We start from the raw sequence: 25,962 nt of genomic DNA on the forward strand, positions 1-25,962 counted from the left end.
TACAGCGTCTCCAGAAACACAATGAGCCTCATCCACACAGTCCAGACCACATTCACTCAGACGCTCTGTCCTGGGTTTAGTGTTTCTGGTTATAAATCATCAGTGAAACTGTGCTGATGAATCAGAAGAGCCGTGTTTGGACACACAATCAACAGATCATGATCAAGAGTGAACACAACACAGATGATTATGAATTATGAGACTCTCATCACTGTCAGTCATTCTGTGTCTGATTGATTCATCAAGACTGGACGTTCAGACAGAAACAGTGAGGGACACAAACTGAAAACAGATTCATTTATATTCAGTTATAGTCAGAAGCTGCTTTGAATTGCATTATCATGGAATAATATCTACTGTTATATATTTTTAATAATTAGGCAGCATTTCAGCTTTGTGATTCAAACTAGAGAAACAGTGAGGGAAATCATAAAGATATAATCATTATTTCTGTATTATAATAATCTCAGTTGAATATGAAATCATGTGTAAAGTTCTGTTCAAAGGTAATATTTTCTATCAGTTATATAATGATGATAATAAGGTAAATCATTCTGTGAAAATGTAACCTGGATATCTTCAATATTTACTGAGTAAGACCGTGACAGATGAATATAATGCTATAAAACATTGAATGAAATCGGCTGTGATGTACGGCTGTGATGTACGGCTGAAAACAGCTGCACATCACAGAAATAAATTACACTTCTAGTAAATTGTTATGTTCAGTTGCAATCATAGGCTATTTCACAAAATAACAGTTTTGTTCTGTATTTTTGATCAAGTAAATACAGGCTTTACGAGCTTAATAAAATTCTTTAAAAACATTCAGTGTACACATCTATAGATCTAGCTCATGAACAGTTCAATCTTCTCCCGTTGTGCAATAACCTCATACTATTCATCACTTTACATCCTAATACATCCCTACAGCATCATTTTTTATTCTCTTGATATTCTACAGTATTTTATCTATAGCACACCTTTATTTTCCTTCTCTGAGTGTGTGTCTTCTTTATATGTACACATATGTATTTATTATTCACATCTTATTCTTATGATCTGTGTGTAGTTGTTGTCTCTGTGTACTGGAAGCTTGTGACACTAAAACAAATCCTCATCATCAGGGTCAATAATGCACCATGTATCTATTAACACATGAATAATACTCATCTGAACTGAGTAGTTCTACTTTATAATTTGAGATTAAATCATAAGCAGTCGTTGGTCAGCTCTTATACTCTCATCTGCTCCTTTACATGTTGAGCAGCAATCCAGCACAAACCTGAGGAATATTTCTAGCCAAAGTCATTAAAACAAGTGTGTTAAATACTATTTAAGAGCATTTAAAATTGTGTTCATTAATGAAAACGTCATGTAATACAGCTGAACCTTTCAAAACAATAGTCAAGCCATTAAAACAATATTAAAACCAAATGTGAATTATATTCAGCAATACAAATGTAATTCAGGATGATATTAAAGCAGAAGATACAAAATTTTACAAAAGATTACAAAACCCTCTAAATTAAGCCTTCAGTTATTACATCTTAATAGGAAAAATATTAAAGCAGTCTAAAAAAAACAGTACTCATTAAAAACCAATTGCTATTACAATCATGTCCTCAGTTCATCTGTAGGAAATAAAGTAAGCATTTTAAAAGGTTAAAATCAAGAAGTCAAGAACCAACACTCAATAGTGAGTTTTAATAGATTACAATGAGTAGTATTGTTTGTTAACTGAGGAATTACTGGAATAATGAATGACACAGTAATCTTAAATTAATTACACTTATGTAGCTTTCCTAAGTAGGCTATTTCAGCATGATTGTTTAATCAAAAGCACCCCTCTTTTAATAATTGTGGTCATTGTAAAAACAGAATACAATATGGTTATCAATAGTCTCATATTCATAATAGTGAGCACACAGGCTTTAGGTGTAACTCATGGATGTGGTTTGTCATCTGTAATAGCACCAATCACTGGTAATATGGCACAACGAGCTCAAACCTCATTGGAGGAAGAATCTTTTTAACTGCATTGCTTTAAACATCAGATGTTGAAGGGGTTCTTGCTGTCATGGACCCTAACTAGTGCTCATTGGTTTTAAAGCAGGGAACGCTCCTGTATACACACCCTGAGGTGCACACGAACACATTTAAAGTGTCTGTAATGAGTCGATTTCCTGTATGAGTAAAGAAGCCCTATGACTGCAACTACCATCATTTACATTTCTGAAATTATTATACATTACGGGATTTTTTCATTATTGATCATACATCATACAGAGGTAAATATGATCGTACAAATACGATAATTATGGTACGTCTGGCAACACTGTGGCGAATTCTCTCGTCAGAAACAACAAAGTGCAGATGTGTGTACGAGTATCTGTAATTAAGAGATTTGACAGTGTGAACAGTTTCGGTGATTTTACTGGGAGTTTCTGAGAGTGATTGAGCTCTAGACGGTCAGTGGAAATGATCTTTACTCTCTTTCTGAACAATGAAAGATTAGTAGCCTAACTTACAACATTTTTATATCACATAAACTTTCATTGTTTAATTCACATTTAATTTAAAGTCAGTCGTATTAAGATATGTTATGGCATGACACTGAAATCTGTTACTATTAATGCATAGTTAATAGATTACATTATAGCTACATTGACAATTGCATATTATCTAACAAACTATGAAGGTGAGAATCGCGATATTTCATGATATGCTATAGTTAATTATCGTTCTCAATATAATAATATGAAGTAGTCCCTCTTCTGTTGTGTCTTCTGCAGTATTTTGGGTTTTATCTGGCTCAGTTTTGTGCTGTGGTGGTTTGTTTTTGGCTTCATCGCTGTGTCTGGAATCATCTGCTGATGGGACTCATCTCTGGACTTTGTGATGACTGTGGCAGTGTTTGGGATCTAAAAATAAAGACACAAACGATAGCAGAGGCCACAGAAACTGATGAAAGTGTAACTTCACTGTGTGACAGATCATCATTTACACCAAGCAGGAGGTGGCCAACTCTTTTAAAGCTTTGTTGTCAGTCTTTCTAGAAACTGTCTGACACACTGTGAAGAGCAAAGATGTAAGACTGGGAACTGAAGATGGCCACTGTTTGCTTTGTTCAAATCAATGCGCTGGGCTCTATGTTAATATTTCTTTGTTGAAGAACACTTGACATTAGTCCCCATCTGAAGTCAGTCTCCACTTGATGGACCAAGAGCCCTTAATGTTTCCATGAGCCAACACGTCAGAGCTGGACCTGAGAGATGATTTGATATGAGCTCACCAACTGGAAGTGGAGCCATGGTTTATTCCCATTCGTTTTATTCCCATGCGTAGCACAACACACATCAAGACCTGGCTGAATTCTTTATAAATGACATGTGTCCATGGTCTCTGGAGTTGGTTTGAACCAGGCAGAGGCTTCATTTTTTCCATCTTTCCCGTTTTATTTCTATTCATATCTGGTTTTGTGTTCAACAGAACAAAGACAGAACATTTTGGATAAAATAAATGTTAAAACCTAAGAGGTTCAGTTCAGTAAAACAATTCTTTATAGACTTTAGTCTTACAGATATTTGTGATCATTTCAGATTTTAATGCCATCACGTGTCACCGAACTTTAGGTTTTGGTTGCACCGAAAAACATGATACTACATTTTTTAAAGGTACGTGGTTAAAAAAAACCCTAAAAATTAAAAACCCTTTATTGTGCCAAATACAATTTCTTAAGGGATCCTTAAAGAATCATACTGTCCAATATATCTATTTAGCACCTTAATGGTGTCATAAATAACCTTTTAATGATGTATTCAGTTTAAGATTCGTATGTTCGTATATTTCTATCAGAATATTTGTATTATTTGTATATATTTTATTTATTTATTGTTTTCACCCCTCTGTCTGTCTGGTCATGCTTTAATTAGAAATTTACTTTACACATAATCATCATTTCACAAACGCAAGACTATTTGTAAGAACTTGTAATGACAAATAGTTTAATCACACAAGATCATGACTACATTTCCTTTTAGTGGAGTAAGTTTAGCAATCTTTTCCATCAGTGGCAAACAATGATCAAATATATGTTACATCCTTGTTCCTGAATGAAAATGACTGCAGAATAATACACAGGAAAATCTAACACATGATTATGAAAACAGCACCAAAGTCTGTCTTACCTTTACTGAGAACTTGAGGATGAAACCTGACCTGTTGATTTTCCATATCAGCATCAGCCATTTGATCAGTTTTTCATTGCTCTTATTAAAATCATCAATGGCAAGGTTTGACAATGTTTCTGTAGGGATTTTTATCTTTTTACTGATATTGTGAGCAGTGTTAATTTCGTTGACTAAATATTTTCATCATTATTTTCGTCACGAATATATTTTTGCGGACGAAAACGAAACGAAAACTAAAATAGAAGGCACTGATGGAGACTAAAACTATGACTAAATTGACTGACATTATCCTCAACGAATAAAGGACGAGACGAAAATAGACTGTGACGAAAATCAAATCAGCAGACGGGAGAGATGCGAGGAATGAGCAAAAGAACCGGCAAACAAGAGCAGACTGCATGAGAGAAGAGAACCAATCAGAGCCTGACTTATTGAGACGTGAAGCGAAGGTTTTCAGTTTTTAAATGAGCTCCCGGGAAGACGGCATTCGAAGAGGTGATGTCTAAAAGAGCGACAAAATGTCCACAGCTCACTTCACGTTTGACGACGAACAAAACAAAACGAAGTGTAAAGCACGCAGAGCGCTCATTCGTGGCAAGAACACAACCAATTTGAAAGGACATTTACAGACGAGCCACCCGGACATTTTCTCAAATGTAAATTCACAACGATGTTCTTTTTTTCATTGAGCTAAGCAAAATTGGAATAGTGCAGTGCGTAGATGTTGTAGCATTAAATATTACGAACTGAAAAGTACTGTAAAATAGCCCCTTCTTCAAGTTAGATGAGAGCACAATACTAATACGTAATATTATGATACATACATTTGATTAATACTAATGTTTAGTATATTTTATAATGTTCTACTTGTTGACAATATCACAAATATTTCTATATTAGTCATGTGAAACATGAATGTTCACATCCTATCATTATACATACAAATCTAGCAATATTGTAGTATTTAAAACATACAATATTTCTAAACAAATGAATACCTTATAAAATCTTGTTACTTTTTTTATCCACCTAGCTGCCAACTTATTAAATATTTACTTTAAATGTATGCACTCCTTGTTCAGCTCAGCTGTAAGCTTTAAGGTCCTGGACCTAACTTTATTTTTCTTTTATTGATGGTCAGTTGGCAGCTAGTAATTGTTAACATTATCATGACAGTGTTTGTTGCTGCATAAAAGCTTTTGAATCGAAATAAAGACACAGTTGTGTTGAAATAAAGTTGAATTTGTGTTTTATATATTTTGGTTAAGTTTGTTTCCTATACCAGCTGTAAAAAATTGTCTAGTAAATCTGTTATTAAAATATTAAAACTATTTATTAAAACTAAAATAAGACTAAAATTAAAACAAATCAGATGACTAAAACTTGACTAAAACTAAAAAGAATTATAGTCAAAAGACTAAGACTAAAACTAAATTAAAATTTCGTGTCAAAATTAACACTGATTGTGAGCAATGAATGCTTTCAGAACAGCTTCTCTCCCACCAGCATCTTTCATGAGGTCTTTGTTTCTTTGTTTTTGGCCTTTTTTGTATCTGCTCATGTTTGAACATGTGTGAAACAATCAGCAATTCTTCTAACATCTCCATCTATATGTGCATTGTTTGCACCTTTGAGATATACTGCCACCTACAGGAGTGGAGACCGATCGAATTATGATTTCAGGAAGAAAACACTGTTACTGAAACTAATATCTGGATAATCTTCTAGAATACAGTAACTACACACAGCCTTCAGAGCTGAGATACAACATATGATTTATTCTCATAGGATTTCAAAATAAAACGGATTACATTTGATTCAATAGCAGGTATCCTAAAATGAAATGAAAATATTGTTCTTGGAGGCAATAACAAAAAACACACTTTATAATTTTATTGAATTGATGCATGTTTCAACAGCAATAGCTTGTTTTCTACTAGTATTCTGTGGCTTGAATCACTTTTAAATTGTTCTTCTTGGAGCCAGTTACAAACACACACCTTTTAGATTGCCTGAAAGAAAAAACGATGTGTTTTAAATTAATTTATAAAGCGTTTTAATTTCAAACTGAGTCGAAGTGATTGTAATAACGTTGTCAGGATCCTGCCCTGACAGCCCTGTCCATCTTGTCTCTGTTCCATGTTTCTTCGTTTGTTTTGTGTCTAAGCACATGGTTCTGTCTTTGTTCGTGTCTGCCACGTGCTCCACTTCTCCCACCTCCTTGTTACCCCTGGTCACGCCCCCTTGTTTAGCCCTTGTCTGCCTGATTGTTTTCACCTGATCCTCATGTGTACAGTCCTATACATTGGGGTTTCTTTCCTTGTGTCTCTGCTGGTTTGTTTTTTGGTGTTTACCTGTCTCTTGGACCAGAATTTATCGCTTTGAGCTTGATAATTATCTCGATCTCTTATCTAGTTGTTTATATCCTTTTGGTCTTTAGCCTTGTCTAGTTTAAAAGAAAGGGAAATATTTTTGTGTATTCTAATCTAGTGGTGGGCAGAGCAAGGCTTCATGAAACACTGAAACAGTTGAAGCAAAGTGCCGTATTTGTTTCGAGGCTTCGAAACTTTACCGACACCCGTCTCCACGGTGACACCTAGTGGCCAATTGCCCATGTTATCTGAAACAACTTTGACAACAAGCCATTTAAAAATAAATAAAAATATTTTGTTTTCGTTAATGTGGTGATATTTTAAAATCCTATAATAATATCCTATATAATCCTATATCATAATAATAACTAGGTTATTTTGGTCATGAAAAATGAATAAAACAAATAAATCCACAATGGTCTAATTTTTTTTTTTTTTTTTTTAAGATTTTTATTCAAAAATATTAATTGCTCTGCTGTGGAAGGGCTTAGCCTACTTCTTTTTTTACTGATAATTTCTCCAGCCTTAGAAAAAATCCTCTCACAAGGGACACTTGTTGCTGGCATGCATAGATATTTTTTAGCAAGGACATACAAATGAGGAAAAATCACAGCTCTCTCTTTCCAGTAACTTAGTGGATCATGGGTTCTTGGCAAAAATGCATCTTTTAGGTACTTTTTAACTTCTACTGTGGCATCTGCTGTGGCACTGTGTATCGCCTGGGTTTCATGGATACGACTATCAAAAAGTTCCCATAAACTGTCCTGGGTTTCTGTTGTTGATGTTGTTGTTGATGATGATGATGATGATGGGCCTGATGTTGACTGTGGCTCTGAATGAAAGTAAAAACAACAATTAGTTACTAAGTCTAAACTGACAGCATATATGAAGTATAAGTCACATAATTATTCAGATGACATAACTCCATAATGTCAGATGAAGAGTGAAACTGCTTACCAGGAGTTGCTGTGTTTGAACGCATCAGCGAAGCACACTCCAGTGTGATCTGCTTTTCAGCCTCCTGGGCTTTGGCAGGATTTCCAAAACCCACATTTTTGAACCTTGGGTCCAGCAGTGTAGCCAGAGCCAAGGCTCTGAATGACTCGTACCCACCACATCTTGAGTGCAGACCTTCTTGCAGGTGTGTGCCTGTTCAAAACACAAGCAAACCATATTGGTTATATTGATAAAAAATAATATGACAGTTGTGGCCAATACATTACATACAGTAGTATGGTCATTGTGGCCTACCTAATTGTGCAGTTGATTCCTGTGCTGATTGGCCTTTTTTCTGCGATAGCTTGTGCTGCAACATCCTGTAAAGTGGTATGAGCTTTGAAGCAGACACTCTCTGTTCCTCTGACAACTCTGTCGTTGCGAGTTTGAAAGGCTGCAGTAGTGACAATGATTCTTGTATAATGTTATACTCAAAACTTGTCAGCGGAGCAGTATCACTGTTTAAATTTGATAGCGCTGCACCCACTGGCTCTCGTTGCTCATACAAGCGCTGCAACATGTCGTAAGTGCTGTTCCATCTTGTGTCCACCTCCTGCATCAGTTTCAGAGCTGGTCTGCCCATCAAGCCCTGCATCTCCACAAGCTTGTCCTTTGCTTTGCAGCTGGATCTAAATAACCCCACTATCTTTCTGGCTTTCTGTCGTATTTCATTGATGAGTGGGGTTTGATCTAGGGCCTTTTTTACAATTAAATTTAAATTGTGGGCATAACATGGGACATGCCGAAGGTTCAGTAGCTGGGCACTTAAGATCATGTTGGATGCATTATCAGTCACCATACACTGAACTTTGGTGGTTATTCCCCACTCGGCCATTAGCAAAGCTTTAGCCTCCATGAGATGCTGGGCTGTGTGTGTTTGGTAAAACCTCCTTACACCCAGTACAACAGTTGCCAGCTTTGCCTCTGGTGTTATGTAGTGGCAAGTAACACCAAGGTATCCGTCCATATTAATGGAGGACCACATGTCAGCTGTAAGGCTAACAAAATCTGCCTTTTTTAGGTCCTCCATTGTCTTCTCCTTAGAAATGTTGTACCTTTCGGTTACCATCGTTTTAAGTGCCTTCCGGGATGGGAGGACATAGCTTGGATCAAGTTTGTTCACAAAAGCCATGAAACCCTCATCCTCCACGATAGTGAAGGGCTGCAAATCCTTTACCACCATGTCTACAAGAGCCTCATCCAATTCCCTCTGTCTGCCTTTTAAAAGAAAATAAAGATAAAAGATTAAAAGTACTTTCACAAAACTAAATTTCAAAAAAAATAAAAGCTTTTTCAAGTTTGGAAAAGTTTATGCTCAGTGTGCAAAGACAGATCAAATACAATATAAAATTACAACAATTAGGAAAACCAAAATGTTGTCTTCAAGCCTATAAAAATATCTATGTAATACAGTGACTAAGTTTGTGAGATGTTACATTTACATATTCAGAGTGAAGCTGTTTTCAACATGATTGGGAGTTTTGGAAAAGATTGACGTTACGTTGTAAGGCTGGTGGACACAAGCCTAAGTCTATTTAAAACTATGGACTTTCTAAACAGTGTTACATGAAGTACATATTATATCAAACAATGTATACCTTGTTTAGATGGCCCAGCAGTGTCAGTAGCAGGCCTAGGTACAGGGGGAATGTTACCATCCTCTGCACACTGCAAAATGGCAGGATGAGTGCTCCTCAAATGGCGCATCATGGATGATGTATTGTTGAAGTAGGCTAGCTACCTATCACAATACATACATCTCACTTTATTTGGGGTTTCCAAATGGAAATGCTCCCACACCACAGATTTACGGCATCTCTTCTGTGGAGCCTCCATTTCTATCTATTCTATTAATGTCTATATATATATCTATCTATCTATGAATCTATATATTTATGAAAGTATATATATATATATATGAATCTCTCTCTCTCTCTCTCTCTATATATATATATTAATATATGAATCTATATATAAATTTATATATCTATGAATCTATCTATCTATATATATATATGAATCTATCTAAATTCTATATCTCTAACTACTGTGCTATCTGTCAATATCTAACTTAGCCTATATAAATGTGTCACTATATCTATCCTAACTATCTGTCACTGTCTTTAGTTTATCATTAAATATATTTAACTTAAATGTAACCTAAATATAACTAACTAAATCGCACTATAAATGTCAATAAATCGTAAACGCTATCTCAAAATCTTTCTCCTCTCACAAAAACCCACGAGGTGAAGGTGCATTAACTCCTCTTTTAAACTTTGTGGCAGTTGAGACAGATGTGCGATTGTGTGGTTTGTTCCCGCCCCTGTCAATCAAACGCAGACTCGGCAAGCGTGCCACCTGTCGGTCGAGACACTTATGAAACGCGCAGAAGCTTCGTTTAGCCATAGTCACGTGACATGGGTGTTTTGAATCACAGTTCGGAGCAGTGTTTCGAAACATCTACGCTTCGGGATCTCGACACTGTGTCGAAACGTTAGTTTCGCGTCAGCCATCCCTATTCTAATCTAGAATAGTCTATTCTAGACTATCTAGTTTTGTTTCTCATTCGATTTAGATTCTCATTTATTCTTGCTTAAGTGATTCCAGTTTTAGATTTAGTTTTTTGTTCTTTCTCTTGGATTATAGTTTTGGTTTTCTTTTGCTTTGTTCTAATTTTGCCTCTTGTTCACTCTTTGTCATTTTTGAGTCTTGTCTTGTTTTTGTGTATTGTCTTGCCTCCACTCAGATTTCCTGGCCACTGAACCCCACTGCCTGGAAGCAGCTCACCTCTCTCACATGTCAAGTCTCTGGTCTTGTGAGTCTACCTGGCGATTTAGACTGGTGACATTTGAGTTTCACTTAAAGCTACGGGTTTCCTGTGTCTACCTGGCCCTGCCTCTGGAGCTGCCTACTCCGTGCTTGGGCCCATGGTCATCTTGGACTGTCTCAGTGGTCATCCATCCTGCCCGTATTGTTGTCTGCCCTGCCCATCTGTTAGAACAGTTTCACTACAAATTCCCCCAGCTGTTCCAGTCTACGTTTTGTTAATAAAATACCCTTGTCTGCTCATTCTGCATTTGGGTCCCATTTCTTGCAGATCCCTGACAAACGTCCTCTAGGGGCAGCACACAGCACACTTCAGAAGAGTTTGTGAGGGTTTTCTTCTGTCAATAGCTTGTCTTCAGCATCTCTCTCAGAAATAAAACAAACCTGAAAGTGTTGTTCCCAGAGACAGTTACAAAACACACACTTTAGAGTTCAGACAGCCCGCTCGATGTATTTTTATTCAATTTAAGATGTTTGAATATCAAACTCTGTCCAAATAACTGAGACATTTGCTCTCTCTGAGAAAATATTTAAAGCTAAAGATCTTATACCAAGAGTTATTCTGAAGAACGTCAGTGCTGTCAACACAATATCAAAAGAACAGCTACATGTATTACTGATCACACACTGGGTTATTTAGAGGTATTTTAATCATGATTTCATTAGTGCCATATGCTCTTAGCATTTATGCTAGCAAGTGGAGTTCTTGGCAAAAATAAAATAAAACCGTCAATTCTGTTACTGTTAAACTCTGTTACCAAGGCAGAGTAACAATGCTGACAATAGTGTAACAGAATTGACTTCACTGGACAATTGTTTCTATTCTGTTACTTTCAGGATCAACTCTGTTTAGCAACTATTTACAATTACATTTGTTGTTATAACATTACTCATAAACATCATATCTCATAAACATTACTGAAAAATAATGTTTGAACTTCAGGGCATTTTATATGAAATATAGATTTAATCACAAGATTCAAAACATTTGTTTACTCTTACTCTTATGTTAAGTCAAGAACAACTATTGCGTATATGAAAACTAAAACATACAGGCATCATACACTTACTGACTTTGTAAATAGACACAAAGGCATCATACACTACACGACTGAGGATCACACAATACCAAACTTTATATTCCTTCTGATCACAACAAACTCACACAAATGTAGCTAGAAGATATGTGACAAATGAAATCATCTGTGTTATAACATCTGCTGAAAATATCACACACTGATCATCACTGAGCTTGTGTCTGTGATCATCATACATTACATGATTTTCAATTAAATATGTCAACTCAAATCTACAGACTTGGCCAACTATCATCATCTTCTCCAGACTGTAAATCTCTGGAAAATTTGGCTAACAGATTACGTTATCAGACTACAAAATATCTTTATGGGAGATCTTTGATCCCATTTCTTTCTTCTGTAGATCTGTAGAATTTAAAACTGAATTTATTTGTTCATAACTCAAGAAATTTGAAACATTGATGCTGTTATCTTCCTTTTTCACATAAGCATACAATATAAGTGAATATTACAAAAGACATTTAACCCCCCCAAAAAACTCTTTCATTGAAACTCATTTATCAGGGAGAGAAAGACTGCAGAAAGACTAAAAACTTACAAATATGAGAGCTAGCATCTGGTTATGGTTGTTATTAAGATGTTTCTCACGTTATCTAACTGTAATTATAGTATAACTGTAGAACTTATCTCTTACTCATGTGATTAAAACATGATGAAAGATGAAAGCAGGAGCTACAGATTACTGACTACTGATCGATAAGATCCTCAGAGAAGAAGAATAATCATAATTACAGAAGAAAGGAAAGAGTGTGTGAGTGAAGGAGGTTGTGAATGTGTGTAGATGTGTGTTAGTTATAGGATCAGAGAATGACACTGTTCCTCTGTCATAGTCCAGATTCACTCTCACACGATCAAGATTATGATAAACAGGAAAACCAGAACCTGGAGACAGTCCTATTGGATCATACCACACACACCAGACATCAGTGTAGAAGAAATCCCGTCCCTTCCTCTGGTTTGATGCTGTAGTTACTCCAAGTCTCCAGAATGCACTCTGTTTAACCTCCACATCCCAGCAGTGTGTTCCTGAGTTAAACCCCTCTGAACCCAGAACACAGAGATGAAAGTCAAATCTCTCTGGATTATCAGGAACAGGTTGATAACCGCTGACTCTCACACTGGTCAGATCCTCAGACAGAACGAGATGAGGATCAGCCGTGTTTGGATCCAGAATCACAGGAGCTGATGAGACACAATCAACAGATCATGATCAAGAGTGAACACAACACAGATGATTCGTTTGTTATAAAGCAAACATACAATAATTAAATATGATTAAAAAAAATCTGCATCAGTATCAGCCACTTTACTTGATAATTATTCAGTAATTAAAATAAACGTTAAATAATAATAAATAAAAAAAATAGCAAAAGAACATCAACAAAAAAATTATTATTAATTATTAAAAACAATTTAGCAACTACTTGAAATAAAATAATTAACAAAACTGAAAATATTTTTTTTACAGTAATAAAACGTACAAAAACATAAATAAATGTACAGTACAGACCCAAAGTTTGGACACACCTTCTCATTCAAAGAGTTTTCTTTATTTTCATTACTATGAAAATTGTAGATTCACACTGAAGGCATCAAAACTATGAATTAACACATGTGGAATTATATACATGACAAAAAAGTGTGAAACAACTGAAAATATGTCATATTGTAGGTTCTTCAAAGTAGCCACCTTATGCTTTGATTACTGCTTTGCACACTCTTGGCTTTCTCTTGATGAGCTTCAAGAGGTAGTCACCTGAAATGGTTTTGACTTCACATGTGTGCCCTGTCAGGTTTAATAAGTGTGATTTCTTGCCTTATAAATGGGGTTGGGACCATCAGTTGTGTTGTGCAGAAGTCAGGTGGATACACAGCTGATAGTCTTACTGAATAGACTGTTAGAATTTGGATTATGGCAAGAAAAAAAGCAGCTAAGTACAGGAAAACGAGTGGCTATCATTACTTTAAGGAATGAAGGTCAGTCAGTCTGAAAAATTGGGAAAACTTTGGAAGTGTCCCCAAGTGCAGTCACAAAAACCATCAAGGGCTACAAAGAAACTGGCTCACATGCGGACCGCCCCAGGAAAGGAAGACCAAGAGTCACCTCTGCTGCGGAGGATAAGTTCATCCGAGTCACCAGCCTCAGAGATCGCAGGTTAACAGCAGCTCAGATTAGAGACCAGGTCAATGACACGCGTTCTAGTAGCAGACACATCTCTAGAACAACTGTTAAGAGGAGACTGTGTGAATCAGGCTTCCATGGTAGAATATCTGCTAGGAAACCACTGCTAAAGAAAGGCAACAAGCAGAAGAGACTTGATTGGGCTAAAGAACACAAGGAATGGACATTAGACCAGTGGAAATCTGTGCTTTGGTCTGATGAGTCCAAATTTGAGATCTTTGGTTCCAACCACCGTGTCTTTGTGCGACGCAGAAAAGGTGAACAGATGGACTCTACATGCCTGGTTCCCACCGTGAAGCATGGAGGAGGAGGTGTGATGGTGTGGGGGTGCTTTGCTGGTGACACTGTTGGGGATTTATTTAAAATTGAAGGCATACTGAACCAGCATTGTTACCACAGCATCTTGCAGCGGCATGCTATTCTATCCGGTTTGCGTTTAGTTGGACCATCATTTATTTTTCAACAGGACAATGACCCCAAACACCCCTCCAGGCTGTGTAAGGGCTATTTGACCAAGAAGGAGAGTGAGGGGTGCTGCGCCAGATGACCTGGCCTCCCTGACCTGAACCCACACGAGATGGTTTAGGGGTGAGTTGGACCGCAGACAGAAGGCAAAAGGGCCAACAAGTGCTAAGCATCTCTCGGGGAACTCCTTCAAGACTGTTGGAAGACCATTTCAGGTGACTACCTCTTGAAGCTCATCAAGAGAAAGCCAAGAGTGTGCAAGGCAGTAATCAAAGCAAAAGGTGGCTACTTTGAAGAACCCAGAATATGACATATTTTCAGTTGTTTCACACTTTTTTGATATGTATATAATTCCATATATAATCCCACATGTGTTAATTCATAGTTTTGATGCCTTCAGTGTGAATCTATAATTTTCATAGTCATAAAAAAAAAGAAAACTCTTTGAATGAGAATGTGTGTCCAAACTTTTGGTCTGTACTCTATATATTAAAAATAAATAAATCCTAATTCAAAATACTGACAATTAAACACTTAAAGAAGTATATAAACATCAAAATAAAAAAGTTTTTTTAGAGTCTTAAAAACTGCTGAAATCACTTCTGTGTGTTTTGTGACTGAAAATGAAAGTGAAGCGCACTGAATTTTGGGATTGATTATTTCTAGAAGTGAGCTGCTGATTTTGGTGCAGTAGATGATCAGGTTCTTCACAGATAATGCTGAAATCTGTCAATATTGCATCATTTCCAGTGTGTGTGTATGAAGCTCAGATCTTCTGCAGTCAGACTCACTGTTCTGGACGATGTCCTGCATCTTCTTCCAGACTCTGAAGGACAGGTTCCCCAAGTAACGTGGCACATGAATCAAAGCTCCAGAAGGAGTCTGTGGATCCGGCTGTGATGAGATCTGGAATCTGGAAGAACATTCAGAATCAGAACTGAAGTGTCTCTGTGTAACCGGTGGCTCACGACACCAGTTTTAAAATCACTTTTCTCTGCGTTGTGAAAGCAGACACGGGACAACAGGCGGCGGTTTCCCTGGGTTTTACTCTGAGATCTGATGTAAAACAAAATAAAAACAGCCTTTGAGTACAATCACCCTTATCTTGCTCTATAAAACAAATGTGACGTAGATTTAATTACCATGTGCTTTTCATCTCCACATTAGGCCAAAGACACAAATATAACTTAAATTGGGCAAAATGACAAAAATAACCACACAGGTAAGTAAAATAACATAATACACAATTTGCAACGAAGATATAGAAATAAAAGCAACAATTAAAATAAAGATTAATAAGGCTTAGCAGGAGCCAAAAATAACCCACCTCTTCCATGCAATTACAATGCCAAGAGGAAGAGGAGGGGACATAACAGGAAATTATGTAGGCTCATGATGACATCACCGCAATAAAGGGGAAGCGTACTCAACACACTTAGGCAATCATATCAGGTTCATGTGAAAAACAATTTTGTGAGAATTATAACAATCAATACATAGGTTTTAACAAAACACTTTCTGTACCTGTTACACTCACCCCCCAGAATTCACACAAAATTCTTAAGAGTATAACAAATAAAACACTGGTCACTTGAATTACATGGTCTACACTTTAAAGACAGTGAAGACTCCACCTAGAAAGTTACCCAAACAAGGGATACAAATATGGAGAAAGTTGGCCAAACTTCTACACATTTTGCAGGCACACACAAAGTGCCCATTACACTTCGATAAACTCATACCAAGTACATAAACAGGATTAATATACACAAAATAGAGAAGATTACACTTTGGTTGAGATGTATTACCAGAGATTGTGTAATACTATACACAACCCTATACATGAATAAAAGGAGATACAGACTCCACACCAAGTAAGATTTCGAGTTGAATCATTGATTCAATCAGCCTACGAACAGGTCTTAGTACTCTACCAAACCTGGTAGTGTAACGATCGTCAAAGTTATGGTCAACCAAAGGACCACGTGAACTGTCAGGAACAGGAACAGTAGAAAAGGCACTAGATACAGTGTCAAGGTCAACAGAAAACTCATTTTGTGCTTCAGAAACAGTTTGAGAAGAATGAGATGAGACCCAAGCAGCAGTACTATCATTGTCACAAACAGCAATGTGAGAAATGACAGACATGGACTCAGCATGTGACAAATCATCAGTGACAGGTAAGGTAGACTCAACCACATCACATACAGATTGAGAAGGTGTGGTACAAGGACCACCACTAGCACTTTCACCAACAGAAACCTCAGTTGAAGGCAAAGGAAGAAAGTTAACTGGCAACAACAGATTCCGATGTACCACTTTCTCATGACCAGATTTGTCACTGATCTTGTAAATGTGCAGTGAAGGTTTGGAGTCAACAACGGAATACATGGTGGGCTCCCATTTGTCGGCAAGCTTCCGTTTACCTCTACAACCTCTGTTGGCAATGAGAACATGATCACCAACTGACAGGGGCAATCCTTTGACTCTCTTATTGTACTGATCAGACTGATGTTTTTGTTCAGCAGTAGAGTTCTTTTGAGCCAGCGTCATAGCAGACTGTAGATCACTGACAAGAGATTGAACATAGTCATGAACATGTAATCACAGATCGACTCATCACGAAGCACGCTTTGAAACATAAGGTCAACAGGCAATCTCTGCACCCTCCCGAACATCAGGTAAAAAGGGGCAAACCCAGTCGTTTCATGGGCAGTGCAGTTATATATGAATGTCATTGTTTGTACCAACTGTGGCCACTTTTGCTTGGATCTGGGTGGAAGCGATCTCAGCATGTTCCCCAATGTTCTGTTGAACCTTTCAGTCCCACCATTCCCCATTGGGTGGTACGGTGAAGTCCGTGACTTGTCAACGCCAGCAATATCAAGAAGCTCTGCTATCAGCTCACTTCCAAAATTTGCTCCCTGGTCCGAATGGATACGCTGGGGAAATCCATAGATACAAAAGAAGCCATCCCAGAGTTTCTTAGCAACACTTTTAGCACATTGGTTTTGGCAAGGAAAAGCGTGAACTAACTTGGTGAAATGATCCGTAATTACCAAGACATCCACAGATTTATTGTGCCTATCTTCAGCAGACCAGAAATCAATACAGACGAGCTCCAATGGGGCAGTGGTCTTGATGCTCTCCAAAGGCGCTCTTGCTGCTGGCTCCGGAGTTTTACTCAGGACACAACGGGCACAAGTCTTGACATAATCACGTACATCACGTTCCATCCCAGGCCAATAGAACCTCTGGCGGGCTAAAGACAGGGTACGAGGCTGACCTTGGTGACCGGCCAGATCATGAACACCAGAGAGTGCTTGCTGTTTCATACAGGCAGGCAGGACAAATTGAAACTTTTTATGCTTATAGAGTGGATCTTTGACAGCTCTATACAGGATGCCATGAAGCAAACAGAGTTTTTCCCACTGCCTCAAAATCCTCAAAACTATCAAATCCTCATTCGCACGCTCACGCCTGGTAGGCCTGCGCTTCCTGCTGACATAGAAAGCCACCCTCGAAATAACTGAATCTTTGTGCTGCTGACACTGCAGTTCAGACAATGAAAAGGCATGGATTACGTCTTGACAGTCGGGAATCAAAGAAGTCAAATGATTACCCACAGATGTTGCTCTGGATGCAGCTCCTGAATCCCAATCATCACAGAGAGACAAGATTGATGAAACATCCTCAGTGCCAGATCGATTACGGCTATTTGTGCCTTTTATCAAACGTTTTTGACCGGCCGTCAAATTGAACAATGGCTTTGCGACACGTGTACAGCCAGGGATTAAGCTCTGGTAGTATAGAACCATGCCCAGAAATGATCTTAGTTTCTTAGGCGAAGGTGTGACATTATCTTCCTTCATCAGGTCATTCTTTTGAAAGGCTGAAATGACTGCTACATGGTCTTTGTCCACGGAAACTCCAGATCCGCTGATCACATGGCCCAGAAATTTGATGGAGCGCCTGAGAAAGCGACACTTTTTCGGAGCCAACTTCAAATTACTAGCTCTCAACCGTGAAAACACTACTTCCAAGCGTTTCAAAGCCTCCTCTTCAGAGCGGGAGAAAAACCAGCAAATCAAGATAGCAAAGAAGGCTGGAAAAATTTAGATCTCGAAACACACTGAGCATCATGCGCATAAAGGATGCTGGGCTGTTACACAGGCCTTGGGGAAGACTGTTGTATTCGTACAAGCCCATTGGTGTTGTAAATGCGGTGTAATGACGATCAGAAACATGGAGCGGGACGTTGTAAAATCCTGACATCAAATCAACAGAGCTGAAGAAAAGATTGCCTCCTAGAGCAGCCAGGCAGTCTGCCTGATGAGGCAAAGGATGAGCATCCTTAATGGTCTTTGCATTAAGCCAGCGAAAGTCCGTACAGACTCTGAGAGATCCATCGTTCTTCCATACCATTACTAAAGGAGATGCATACTCGCTGACGGATTTGCTAATGATGCCTTTCTCTTCCATTTCAGAAAGTACCTCTCTCAACTTCTGGTAGTGGGCAGGAGGGGTTCGGCGATATGGCAGACGAAACGGACGCTCATCGCTCAGATGAATCCGGTGTACAAAGTCTTTCACCTCTCCACAATCGAGTCTGTCTCTGGAGAAAACATCACGATAGGACACGATAAGACTCGTCAACTCCTCCTTCCATGACTTGAGGACCTCACACCCTTCGATATCAATGCCCTCCAAACCATACTCATGCAGTAACTGCACAGGATCAACAGTTGGAATAGACTTGGGGAAAGCTGCATCAGGAACTTGAGGTCTGCACACATCTTGTGAAACTGTAACATCCTCCACTGCCAAACAAGGAGACACATCAGCCAGCTTAGCATTACGTCGAAGAGTTATTGGAGACTCGGTGGGATTTAAGATCTTCATCAGCACCCATCGATTACCCCACATAGGAGTCACCACATGTCCAACAAGAACATGATGTGGCGCTGAACGTGACGTAGTGGGCTCGACGATGACGGAGCTTCCTGGGGAGACATTAGTGTTAGAAGGTAGTTTTCCCCAGACAACGTGCTCACACCTGGGAAGCAAGGTAACGGCCTGACGAAGCCTAACCGTGCCGAGCTTAGCGGGCTGTTGGGGACCAGACCAACGAGAAACACCGCTCAAGAGCTCAAGAAATTCTTCACACTCAGGGTTGCTGTTTTGGCAGGAAATCAGTTCCCAGTATCTCTTTTCGGCTTTCATCTTCTGGAGCACACATTTGATTACATTACTGCCGATAATGAACTCATCCTTCTGTCCAGGCACTACTAAGGTTGGTACGATAAACTTGAACCCGTAGACTTCGATTTCCAGGTCATATGCGCACTTAGGCTGAGTAGTCAGACCACCGCAGCCCACCAGGACCACATTACCAGGAATCACTGAGGGTTGAGGGAGAACTCCATCGGCACGCAACTTGGATTCACTTTCCATACTCAGTGTGCAAGCCATGCTGCCAGAATCTAGCATACCGTTCAGCACGGACTGGCCACCGACAGTCACAGGGGCATAAAAGAGTTCACTAGCTCCATCAAATTTCTGAGATCCCACATACAGCACTGTTTTGTCTGGTGGCAACAATTTGCAACTATTTACAAAAATCTCATGTGGGTCTGACTCATCTTTTGGGGGAAATACAACACTGCCCATGTTATCCCCCTCCGCACATGGGCTATTTAGTTTAACTGAATGGCTGAAGGTGGCAGCTCAAGGCCTGTCGTCCTAGGACAATTGCTCTTAAAGTGTCCAGGTTTGAAGCAGTTACGACAGAGCCTCTGGCGCATACAATGAGTATGTGTACTGTGCTCTTTAGATTGACATACTCTACATGCTGAGCTCAGACTGGGCTTGGGGTCTGAAGTTCTGACAGGACCATTTGGGATGGACGAGGACAGTGAAGCAGTGCAGAGAGATAAAACTTTGCCCATCATGCCAACCAACTGCTGCATACTAGCATCAGGAGTAAAAGGAGCAGCGTTGGGGTTCAACTGACCAGTTAAACTTGGTATCTGGCTTGTGAGTTCAGGCTGTTTGGGAGAACTTGACACAGAATCGTCACAGACAGTTGCAGTGTTCTGATGGCAAGCGGATACAGGCAATGAGCGTGAAGTTCTAGCAAAAGCCCTCTTCAGAGTCCTGCGATGACTATCCAGTCGCTCTTGAACTTCAGCAGCACTCCACTGTTCAACAGGCTTGAACTGAAAAGACAAAGCAAGGCCAGGATCTGGACAGTGTGAGATAAACAACATAACAGCTTCAGTAGCAGGGTCCTCAACACACTTGTTCCGTCTACGCAAACACTCATCAGCCACATCAATCGCCTTATTGAGCCGTATCCAATAGTCCATCGGGCTCTCATCCGCCCTAGGCAGGGTGTTATAGAAGTCAGACATAGGCATATTTGAATACATCAACTCACTGAAATTGCGCTTCAGTATATCAAACACGGCAGTGGGGAGCACTTCAGCAGTCAGCCCAGGGAAGCTGCGCAAGGACACTTTGACTACATCTCTCGCTTTTCCAGCTAACCTGCTCAAAATGAGATCAGAGGCAGTTTCATCAGTGCATTTCTTTCTGTTCAAATAACTGTACATCAAATCTTCCCATTCATGTACAGTAAATGAATCACTTTGATCTCCTCTAAAGAACGGTGGAGGCACAACATCATGTTGGACAATGATTTTCAAATTAGAAGCATCAAAACATTCACCTGAATGCTGTACATTTGATTTAGATTGCACTGGGCTGGGCTGTTGCGTTAAGTTGAGACTGGCTGAAATGCTTTCACCAATTTCCTGTGCCAAATCAGAAATAATACTCCCCAAAGACTCGATCAGTGTTAGGGCGTGCAAAAGGGGTAGAGCAAGCAGCTGGGCTCCCTGAGGTACCAATAGCTGAATCAGATGCATGAACATGGTCAATATCTGCAGTAAAGAATGTCCTCCCTCTCCCAAAACATTGAGGTGAAACTCCATACATATTGTCAGGACGATTAAGTACAGCCCCACTACCCCTGCCTACTGGTAGCATGGCACTAGGTCTTTGTGCAGGGCTAAAATTATCCTGACTGACAGTGTCCTCAAACATGACTCAGTTCGAATAGAAAAAAAAAAAAAAAAAAAAAAAATGCTATAACAGTTTCAAAGAATATGAGAAGAAAAAAAAAACACTGAGATTATTTAACTAATATGCAGATAAGTGTAGTTTGCAGAAATACTCATTTAGACCCTCTCAAAACAGTCCAATTTTAGTTTCAGGGAGAAAAAATAATAATAATTATGTGACGACGATCACAAAACACTGTCCTTCAGCTTGCAGCAACACAAAGAACAGTTCAGTACAGCGTTGCACGAGGAGAAATAAAATAAAATGTGATCACAAAAATATCCCGTCAGTGATGAGCGTGCAGCAATGCAAAAGAGGAGAAAAAGAGAGAGCGTCAACACGTCAAAACGCTTACGGCGATCGTCATTAATAAAAGTCACAACAGTTTTTCATCATACTTCATAAAAGGGCAACCGTTCAACCTTTACCGTCTGCGATATGAGCAACAGAAGATAGAACCCTGACAACGGGATCGGACGAGATGAACGGAGCTGCGACCTCCGCTAACGGCGAAACACTCTCACTCACATCCAGCGATCTTTCATGGCACACCGTAGTCTGTTGAAGCAGCAATTCCGGCGACTGGTAATCAGCCGTTCATGCGAAATCCGAAGGGTCACAGCACTACGTGTAACCGGTGGCTCACGACACCAGTTTTAAAATCACTTTTCTCTGCGTTGTGAAAGCAGACACGGGACAACAGGCGGCGGTTTCGCTGGGTTTTACTCTGAGATCTGATGTAAAACTAAATAAAAACAGCCTCTGAGTACAATCACCCTTATCTTGCTCTCTTCCATGCAATTACAATGCCAAGAGGAAGGAGAATACAGAGAAAACATACCTGATGTAAAACAAAATAAAAACAGCCTTTGAGTACAATCACCCTTATCTTGCTCTATAAAACAAATGTGACGTAGATTTAATTACCATGTGCTTTTCATCTCCACATTAGGCCAAAGACACAAATATAACTTAAATTGGGCAAAATGACAAAAATAACCACACAGGTAAGTAAAATAACATAATACACAATTTGCAACGAAGATATAGAAATAAAAGCAACAATTAAAATAAAGATTAATGAGGATTAGCAGGAGCCAAAAATAACCCACCTCTTCCATGCAATTACAATGCCAAGAGGAAGAGGGGGGGACATAACAGGAAATTATGTAGGCTCATGATGACATCACCGCAATAAAGGGGAAGCGTACTCAACACACTTAGGCAATCATATCAGGTTCATGTGAAAAACAATTTTGTGAGAATTATAACAATCAATACATAGGTTTTAACAAAACACTTTCTGTACCTGTTACATCTGGATCAGAAGCAGAGAGAGAGAAGATCACTCACCTTTCCATCGAGACTGGAAACTCCTGCAGAACAAACACAACATTGATCAATCAATCAATCCTTCAATCAATCAATCAATAAATCAATCAGTCAGTCAATCAATCCACCCATCCATCAATCATCAACAACTCAGTCAATCAATCAATCAATTCATCCATCAATCAATCAATCAATCAATCAATCAATCAATCATCAAGAACTCAATCAATCAATTAATCCATCCATCAATCAATCAATCTATCAATCAATCAACCATACATCAGTCAATCAGAGTATGCTGTGAAATCAGACCTTCAGAAAGCAGACGTCACTGTCTTTCATCATCTCCTCCGTGTCTTTGATTGTGTGTGAAAGAGCTGAGATGTGTCTGTTCATCTCCTCCAGCTTCTCCTTCATCATCTGCTTCTTCTGCTCCTCTTCCGCTCTCAGTGCAGTGATTGTAGCTTCTTCTTCATCTCTGAGAAACTGATGAAGCTTCTCAAACTGCTGTTTAATCTGACGCTCTGTGTGCTCAGCTTGAGACTGAAATCAAACCACATTCACTTCAATCGTTTCCATCAACACACATCAACACAATCACATCATTCAGATCTGAGAGAAACTCATAGACAGACATATAACAGATCCAGAAGAAGATTGATGATCCTCATTTACACAAATAATCAACTGGAGTCCATTATATTAAATATATCAGATCATAACTGTATATAGTTGTGGCGAGTGGGGCGGGGCAGAGAGACGTGGGAACGAGGAGTGAGGCCAGGTGTAGTGATTGGAGATGAGCTGCACCTGCGCCCCACCACCTGTCTCGAGTCCCACGTAGGAGATGGAAGGATATAAAACTGGAGCGACGACCGTGAAGGACGAGAGAGGCAGTTTTGCTTTTTATTTGCGTGTATCAGACGTCCGTGAGGGGCTGATGCGCTGTTTTGTTATTATTAAAGTTTCAGTTTGATTGTGCGCCGGTTCCCGCCTCCTTCTTGCCGATGAGTATGGAGTTTTAATATCATTACAGTGGTGCCGAAGCCCGGGAGAAGGAGGGACGAGCTGCTGAAGATCCCTCACCGCTGTGGTGAATCCGCGGTGCCCTCGAGCTGGCGAAGTATGTGCCGCCATGGACGCTCGAGGCGGTGGGCTGGAGCGAGTTGCCGGGGACGGGCGAGCTCGCTGCCGGCCGCCCACGATATGGAGGGGCGGCTGCCATCCGTGAGGGAGCGGAGGAGTCGGCGCCGTTCGCCAGGGGGCCGGAGCCTGCAGCCTCTGCGATGGAATCCGGAGGGGCAGGGAACGGGGGACTCCTGCCGCTGCCCAAAATCGGAGGAGCCATCGCCGTCCATCGGGCGGCGGAGGAGTGTCGTGCTGTCCGGCGAGGGCCGTCCAGTGCCACCGCCAGGCACCGCGGAGGAGATCACCCAGCCGGTGGAGGGCCGAGCAGCAGTGCGTCTGGGAACCGGAATTATTTTTTTTTTTTTCTCTCTCCCCTCTCTCGTCCCTGTCGCTCCTCCTTCCATCTCCTTTTCTCTCGCCTCGTCTGTCCTACCCCCAGGTTCCTTCAGGTCCCCGTGAGCGCCCCACCCCCCGGAGGGAAGGGGAGGGGGGAGTAGAGCGCAGTCTCAAGGGTACCCCCCAGCCTGCGAGGGGCGATGGGGGTATGTGACGAGTGGGGCGGGGACGAGAGACGTGAGAACGAGGAGTGAGGCCAGGTGTAGTGATTGGAGATGAGCTGCACCTGCGCCCCACCACCTGTCTCGAGTCCCACGTAGGAGATGGAAGGATATAAAACTGGAGCGACGACCGTGAAGGACGAGAGAGGACCAGGCCTGGGATATTATTTTATGTTTTGCTTTTTATTTGCGTGCATCAGTCGTCCGTGAGGGGCTGATGCGCTGTTTTTTTGTTTTGTTATTATTAAAGTTTCAGTTTGATTGTGCGCCGGTTCCCGCCTCCTTCTTGCCGATGAGTATGGAGTTTTAATATCGTTACAATAGTGATCTACAGCTGTAATGAAAATGACTCTGGATTCTGTTTCCTCACCTTGATGTGTTGAACTGTTTTCTCAAACTCTTCTTTTGTTTTTTCATTGTGTAAAAGTTTCTCCTGTAAGGACTTCAGTGCTGTATTGAGCTCCTCCTAGAATTAAATAAAAATACATAAAACACCAGATTACAGTGACAAAGCAAAAGACGATACAGTGATATGATCATATAATGCAGTGCAAAAGTATTTGCCCCCATCCAGATTTCTCATACTATCTCATATAAAATTAATTCAGAAATTAAAACCTGTCTTAAACAAACACAACCTGAGTGAACACAAAGCACAGTTTGTAACTGACAAAGTTATTTATTGAAGCAAAAATAGTTATCCAACACCAACTGGGTCTGTGTGATACTGGAGTTCAGCTGTACTGAACACAACCGGCTCGGATTACTTTTATAATAACATGAATTTGTCCCAAACTGATTTCTCTCACCTTATATGATGAAACCATTTCATCGATGGGTCTGAATGTGTTATTGTCGTGTTTCTGAGAGTTAACACACACTAAACACACCGGCTGTTTGTCCTCCAGACAGAAGAGTATGAGTTTCTCACTGTGTAAACTGCAGATCTCTTCAGATCCTGATGAACGAACCTCATTTCTCTCCTTCAGGAACGGCTCACACAAGTTTTTTAACACAAGATTACATGGAGGATCAACTTTTGAGGATCTTCTTCTGCAGACGGGACACTCCTGAGTTTTCTTGGTTCTCCAGAACTGTTGAAGACACTCTTTACAGACACTGTGACTACATGATAAAACAACAGGATTCTTGAAGATTTCCTGACATACAGGACACGAAATATCATCTTCAGATAGAGAAGCCATTTTCACTCTTAGAGCTCCAGTGATCTAAACTTTACTTATGACAGTTTGAAAAACAAATCCCCTCGAGAATCACAAATATCTAATATCTATTCAGAACCAAACTTCACAAAGATCCTTCTGTAAAGTGTTTCTCTTGGTTCTTCACTGATGGCTGGTTCTTTATTGTTTTTGTCAGTAGAGAAGAGAGTCAGTGTGAGAGAAGCAGAAATAACACGTCAGTCTCTTCCTGGTAAGAGCTGTGAGAGTGAGGAGCTTATGATCACATGACTGTGTTTAAACAAGTCTGACAGGAACATCAGGATTTCTTCAGGTAAAATCTTAACAAACTGCATTCAGAATGAACTTTGAAACGTTAAAATAAACTGCTATAAAACACACACACACACACACACACACACACACACAAAAGAACAACGAAGAATACACATTATTTGGTGCATTTAATGAAATGAAATGGTATATGTGAAGATTTCCAGTCAGG

The 25,962-nt window shown here is 39.8% G+C and overlaps 3 protein-coding genes across 3 annotated transcripts in view; 1 reads left to right on the forward strand and 2 right to left on the reverse strand.

Annotated features, from left to right (window-relative positions):
* LOC127952178 (zinc-binding protein A33-like) overlaps positions 1 to 25,962 on the forward strand; it is a 67,376-nt gene that overhangs the window by 24,540 nt on the left and 16,874 nt on the right. The gene's annotated exons all lie outside the window — the stretch shown is intronic.
* Positions 6,705 to 9,318, reverse strand: LOC127952161 (zinc finger BED domain-containing protein 4-like). Its single transcript, XM_052550525.1, has 4 exons — positions 9,160 to 9,318; positions 7,817 to 8,779; positions 7,523 to 7,714; positions 6,705 to 7,397 (listed from the first exon to the last, which is right to left on the reverse strand). The coding sequence occupies exons 1-4, from the start codon at positions 9,269 to 9,271 to the stop codon at positions 6,934 to 6,936; spliced, it is 1,731 nt and encodes a 576-aa protein (XP_052406485.1). The 5' UTR covers positions 9,272 to 9,318; the 3' UTR covers positions 6,705 to 6,933.
* Positions 11,023 to 25,824, reverse strand: LOC127952179 (E3 ubiquitin-protein ligase TRIM35-like). Its single transcript, XM_052550573.1, has 6 exons — positions 25,086 to 25,824; positions 24,647 to 24,742; positions 22,904 to 23,134; positions 22,613 to 22,635; positions 14,926 to 15,047; positions 11,023 to 12,669 (listed from the first exon to the last, which is right to left on the reverse strand). The coding sequence occupies exons 1-6, from the start codon at positions 25,479 to 25,481 to the stop codon at positions 12,167 to 12,169; spliced, it is 1,371 nt and encodes a 456-aa protein (XP_052406533.1). The 5' UTR covers positions 25,482 to 25,824; the 3' UTR covers positions 11,023 to 12,166.

Source organism: Carassius gibelio, chromosome B3, assembly GCF_023724105.1.
Source record: "Carassius gibelio isolate Cgi1373 ecotype wild population from Czech Republic chromosome B3, carGib1.2-hapl.c, whole genome shotgun sequence".
NCBI classification, from domain to species: domain Eukaryota; kingdom Metazoa; phylum Chordata; class Actinopteri; order Cypriniformes; family Cyprinidae; genus Carassius; species Carassius gibelio.

Excerpts from the sequence above, each read along its gene's own strand:
- LOC127952161 (XM_052550525.1), bottom strand. The coding sequence starts at position 9,271 with ATGATGCGCCATTTGAGGAGCACTCATCCTGCCATTTTGCAGTGTGCA. Across the intron at positions 8,780-9,159 it reads TGCTGGGCCATCTAAACAAG|GCAGACAGAGGGAATTGGAT; the intron begins GTATACATTGTT and ends TTCTTTTAAAAG. Across the intron at positions 7,715-7,816 it reads GGAATCAACTGCACAATTAG|GCACACACCTGCAAGAAGGT; the intron begins GTAGGCCACAAT and ends TGTTTTGAACAG.
- LOC127952179 (XM_052550573.1), bottom strand. The coding sequence starts at position 25,481 with ATGGCTTCTCTATCTGAAGATGATATTTCGTGTCCTGTATGTCAGGAA. Across the intron at positions 22,636-22,903 it reads GTGACGTCTGCTTTCTGAAG|GAGTTTCCAGTCTCGATGGA; the intron begins GTCTGATTTCAC and ends TTTGTTCTGCAG. Across the intron at positions 15,048-22,612 it reads TTTCCAGTCTCGATGGAAAG|ATTCCAGATCTCATCACAGC; the intron begins GTGAGTGATCTT and ends ATGTTCTTCCAG.